We start from the raw sequence: 5997 nt of genomic DNA, 5'->3' as shown, positions 1-5997 counted from the left end.
TATTATCAAAGTAGGCACGTGCTATGTCAGAACAAAATATGACAACATAAGACCATTATAATAAATATACATAAATACATATATAATTAATCTATGCGTATTATAAGATTTCAGAATAATTAATTAGACATGTGACGAGGAACAAGGCGTCTTGTAGTCGAAGGCATTTTTAAATTGATCGACTTACTACAATTATTAGATGTATGCACAGAGATTTTTGGAACTAACGCCGTGCGACATGGCACGAGTTTGATTCCCGCGTTCAAACATTTGAGTGATCCATTGATGTTTAAGCTTTATTTTATTTTAGTCGTAATGATAAATTTACAATTATATTTTTTATGTTAATTTGATGTTTGTGATACCTCCCGCGAATCAGTTTCTTTTGCGACGGTTATTGAAAAAAAAAAATGTAAAGTATGCTTTAAGTATGGAATTCCCTAATTTATCAAATGTATGTACTCTTCTAAAATTATTTCTCGTACTTCAAAAGGTATTTTCTGGCTCCTAAAATGTAATCTTCGATACTTTTCTCCCAATGAATACATTTCACGTCAAAATTAAATGTTTCTTTGTCTTCAGGTGACAAACTTTTAAAAAGGTTTCTCACATTTCCATCAGAAAACTTCCACTCGTTCATTAAAAAGAATTTCACTACTTCTATGTTCTTTTTTAGTCTGCTTTGTAACTTCAATTGGCTGAAACAAAAAACAAACGATCAGAACACGTATATACCACGTTTGTTTATTTGCGTGTGACTGCGCTTCCTCTGACGTCACGTAATATTATGAGCATGGTACAATCAGAGCCAATATGCTCCAAATTTTCATAAAAGGAGAGTGCATTTGAATGTTGTGAAACCTCGCAGTACAAGGATTATATTCCGTACTACGGGAGCAATAAAAAAATATAAATATAGCCCCAACGCTGGTTTAGTTGCATCTACTATTTTTTTCACTAATTTTGACTACGATTTACATAATCAAACTACTCACGTTGCTTTTTTCCCAGTTAGTACACACCACATGTCAATCAAAAAAGCTGGTATCGTCTGCAGAATAAACGTTATCAAGGTATAAATTATTACACTTGAAGTAAACACGAGGAAAGGCCACGGCAATTCATCTGAAAATAAATAATTTAATTGACAATAATCAGTGAACAAACTCAACTAATTAAAACTTTGAAAAAGTCTTCGAGCGAGAAAAGTACAAGGAAGTGTGAAATAAGAAAAAATAAATCATATTTTTTTTGTCAAATCTTTCTTCTATGATATCATAATACGATGTGAAATCTATAAAAACTAAAAGAACTTACTCAATGAATATCTTAAGGTTACTCTCCTAGCAATCGCACTGGCATAATTCGATGTTATCGGGTTCGAAGTTCCAGTGCAGCAATTGTACACTTTAATTTCGTTTGTCCTGAAAAATAACGACTTTTAAACAAATCTACGATAGTCGGAGATTTCTGATCATAATGGAAATGTTACTCCCACAAAACATGACATCAAAAAAATGAGGTAAGGAACAAAAAGCTATGTGCTTGCTGTATAGTCTTAAAGTAAAACTTTTACTGTTTTGAAGCGAGACGAAGCTACACAGAATATCCCCTATCTCCCTTTAAAAGCTACAATAATCCTACTATAAAAGCTTATAGTGCAGGGTACAACATACTTATGACACTCCGTAGCAACAACTATTAAACAGTTTGTGACAATATCCACTGGGACCAAATCTGTGACGTTGCTTCCTTTTCCCTTTACAACTTTCAGTACTCCAGCCGGCATGCCAACGAAGAGACCCGTAGAACCACTCCACGTGTCTATCCAACCAGGACATGGCTCTTTTATTGAAGACATTACTAAAATTTAAAAACAAATTAATGTTGATAGTAACTATCGTGAGAATGATTCATTATTAAATGATGTAACGGTTCACTCACGCGTATTTATCGCGAATAGGCTAGGAGTCGGGACCCCACCGCATCAGCTCATGATTAAGGACTCCGGTTGGGTCCGAAACTAGTCGGGTTACCCCGAAAAATACGCGTGAGTAAACCGTTACATCATTTAATAACAAATTAATTTTATCTCAAAATTTAAACCATAATCATTAGTGAAATAAATAAATAATAACTCCTTTAGTTGATTTCGTAAAGAATGGGAAAAACATGTTTGCAGCACACATTAATTTAACATTAATTAAATTTTCAAGTAACAATGTCTAGCTTTTAGTTTCGGTCAGCAGTTTCTTTTGCGCAATATGTAAACACAATTTTGGATAATACTGCCTAAAATTGCCTATCTGATTTCAATTAGCACTTACGAAATATTTTATTTCAAAATCCGAATACTCAAGGACTCGACTTAGAATTAACGTTCCTTTGAGTTTCTTTTACATCGGTATTAAGAACAAATTCATTTTTTACATCAGATCCATTTACTCATTTTCAAGGGTCTTTCTCTGAGCTTAATTTAATCTGATTACCTATAGATGGCCTGACGATCGCAGTCGGTAAATCTTGGCACTGCTTCATTACTAGGTCTTCGGCGAGAGCTTTTGAAAAGGTGTATGTGTTGGGCTTCTTGCCTGAAAAGGACATTAAATTATGGTATTGCATTTTAAATGTCAGATAGTTTGTTTGCTTCTAAATTTATTTAACATTAATACTTATAAAAAACATTAACGAATTGCGTCGTTGCTAAGTTTATTTACATAAATTATTTACAGGTGATACTAAATGCTTCACGAAGACATTTTTGTTACGAAAATGACAACGGCAAGGATAGCCGAGTGGTGTATGTCACCATTCCAAACCTACTGTGGGTGACTAGTTGCAATCGCAATCGCTAGCAAGACAATAATTTGTGTGCTTCACTAAGGCTCATTGTGAGCCTGGGTATTGTGATGTATCGGCTTTGAGTGTTTGCGAAACCCCGAAAATCTTTTTTTTTACTTTGATTGCAAGGAGAAATGTATAGAACTTTTCTGTTTCCTGTATTGAAATGGTGCAAATAAATACAATTTACCACACAACGCCTCAAGGAAAGGAACACTCACCCAAAAACTGGCTAATTACTTCGTCATCGTGTGAATACATTTCTGCGACATGTCTTGCATCTTCCAAAGTCACTGGCATCGGGTAAACTTTTTCTTCTATATCTTGTCGATCTGCATTGCTGAATGCTGTAGATACATGAACAAATGCCTGAAAGTGACAAAAAAAAAGTTTTGATTAAAGATTTTGTTGTATGTTAATAAATCATTAGCGAATTAGACACTAAATTTGATAAAAAATATATATTCACTCATAAAATATCCACTTCGTATTTCCAGATTTCTCAGTTCTGTTAAGTATATTTTCTCACCTGCAATTTCTTCATTCTATGGCACAGCTTTACAACTTCTTCAGTTCCATTGATATTTATTCCCATAGCATCTTTCAGGCGTAAATTGAATGCTACTGTGGCTGCCAAATGGAATACTATAGATACCTAGTAACGAGGAAAATATTAAAATGAGACTTAATTATTATGAAATCCATATTATTAGTTTCTTAAAACAATTTAAAAATGGCTCATGTCACGTGTGTTTTTATCCTGCATAGAACACGCGGCGAATTGACTACCAATCGAAGAGGATAAAATAAATCTTGCAAAAAAAAAAGTGACCTGACCTAACATATTAGCCATTTTCGCACCTCAACACTAGACCTCAAAGCTCTGTTTATGCTCTTCAGATCCATAACTACGTAAACCATCGCCATGGAAAATTAAAAACCTTAAATACATAAAAAGACCTTCTAATACATACCTCATCTTCTAAACGTTTTAAAACATCATCCGGCAATCCGAGATTCGGTCGGGCAATATCTCCGGTGATGACGGTAATTTTTTTAAGGTCCTCATTTCGGGAGCCTTTTAATCTGTCGAAAGCCTGAAATTAAATTGAAATTTTTGATGGTACAATTTAGCTTCTGTCTCATAAAACGTTTTATTTTGATCTCCTCGATTTTGAGACGAGTTTTATTTAAATAAATTTAATTGTACTCATTATTCTATCTTATAGATTCAAGTCCATCCATTTATGTTGAACCAAGATTTAGGTAGTAGTAATTTTAAACTCTACAATAAATGTATTAATATTCGGTAACGTGCATTCTTACGGGTTTCTTACATATATGCATATTTTATGTCAGCAAAATCGATCCATATAACCAGATCACGTATAATAAAGCCTGTAAAAACTCTAAACTCCACCACCTCTTACACAAGTACCATTTTTTTGCAAATCCTCCTGCACTTCCATTAGAATATATTTTCTTTTTAAATTATCATTTTATCATTTTAGAGCTTCTTGTTTTATGCCAGGAATAATTATAAATTCGGCCAGAGTCACGGAAAGGACAAACCGCAATTAGCATGAAGCTTCCCAAAATACTCTGATACACTTACTGGGGTGTTGGTTATGCGCGCCAGTCTCTCGTGTGCTGCATTACCACGTTTATCACGTACCAGAATATACATTTTGTCAATCCCGCTACAACTGTACAGCAACTTTTCTATTAGAGTCTGGAATTAAGCATGCAATTTTAGATTTTGTTTTAGGGCAGAGAGCAGCAGAAATGTCCATAAGAGCAAATATTACACAGGCGTATTAATACAATCTCAAAATGTGCACAATTTGAACACTAAAACTGCTCAGTGCCCTTGCTCAAAGATAGTAAGAGTTTTGGTAATGTGTGATCGGTTGAACATAAAATCAATTTTATGCATTTTATTATTTTTCAAATTTCGCTCAAACTTATGAAAAGTACGTAAGCCCTCTACAAATAATTTACTAAGCCTGCTTCCACACTCCCTGGAGGGTTACTTCGATGTAAATACGTCATATTTTCACATCTGTATTTCCTGAAAAAGCACAATGCATTTCCCAGTAGGAAGTCGCTGAGGAAGGTAGATGCCGGAAGTTACTGATTAAAATAGAGGTAATGGATCAAACAACACTGCCTTTGGGCATGGATTCATGTAAACAAGTAAACAGCATACAATTAGAACATAAGTAAGAAGTGTATTATACGGTAGATTAGGCAAGAAATTTGGTGGCATCTGAGAAAAAACATCGAGAGGCAACCCAGATTCTAAATTTTGGAATCTAGAATCCGAATCCAAAATAAGCTACCGTGATGATCAACGCTCAAAACCTTCCCTGTATGGGAGAAGAAATCTGATCAGCAGTGAGAAAATTTAAAACTGCTCATCACTAGCAGGTGTTGCTATTTCTCTAATGAGCAAAGTACCTACTTGAAGTATTTAATTTGAAATTCTTACCTTTCCCAGAAATCCCGTGCCGCCTGTTATGAATACAGTTTTGCCAGTGTAAAACGATGCCACTTTTGGACCTTTAAGGCTTGACATCGTGAACTACTTTCCGGAATTTATATTACAATTTTATTTTTAATATTTTTTTTACTTTCCCATATGCCTCACGTGGAATTTAGATTCTTACTTTTTTAGGTCTATTAGGGGTTATAAACAATTTTTTGTTAAATTAAAAGTATTTTATTAAGAGTTTAAATAATTTGTACATGCGGTCATTTAAGTCTTGTACTCTTTTCAATCATTCATTACGAGTTTATGAGGTGCACTGAAAGTTTTGAATCACAATAGCCACACACGGTTCCCAAACAATAGGTACCAAATACACGATTATTTTCAAACAAGTCATTAATTTTCAAACACCAAACGTTAGAACCACACAATTGCACGTAAAACAATAAAATGACAAATATGATTCAAGAAAATTTATACTAATGAACAAGAGAAACTCATTTCTATTAAAATCTAAAAAAAAAAACAAATTAGTTTTGGGTTTTATTGTTATTTATTATTGTCATTTCAAAAAGACTTTAGATATTATAATGGAAATGAAAAAAACATGACGGTCACGGTTAAATATGCGACTCTTAGTTTTTAAGTTTGAATTGAAAGAGAAA

At 33.7% G+C, this 5997-nt stretch overlaps 1 protein-coding gene across 1 annotated transcript; it reads right to left on the bottom strand.

Moving 5' to 3' along the window:
- Positions 1-445: 445 nt before the first annotated feature.
- Positions 446-5675, bottom strand: LOC113497706 (putative fatty acyl-CoA reductase CG5065). The gene is made up of 10 exons (XM_026877393.1): positions 5333-5675; positions 4457-4573; positions 3816-3938; positions 3371-3496; positions 3063-3210; positions 2490-2591; positions 1677-1863; positions 1318-1424; positions 996-1125; positions 446-698 (listed from the first exon to the last, which is right to left on the bottom strand). Exons 1-10 carry the CDS (start codon positions 5417-5419, stop codon positions 473-475), a joined length of 1353 nt encoding a protein of 450 aa, XP_026733194.1. The 5' UTR covers positions 5420-5675; the 3' UTR covers positions 446-472.
- Positions 5676-5997: the final 322 nt, after the last annotated feature.

This window comes from Trichoplusia ni, chromosome 9 (genome assembly GCF_003590095.1).
Source record: "Trichoplusia ni isolate ovarian cell line Hi5 chromosome 9, tn1, whole genome shotgun sequence".
NCBI lineage: Eukaryota > Metazoa > Arthropoda > Insecta > Lepidoptera > Noctuidae > Trichoplusia > Trichoplusia ni.
Note: the sequence above shows the minus strand (reverse complement) of the source record. Positions and strands in the feature narration are given on the sequence as shown.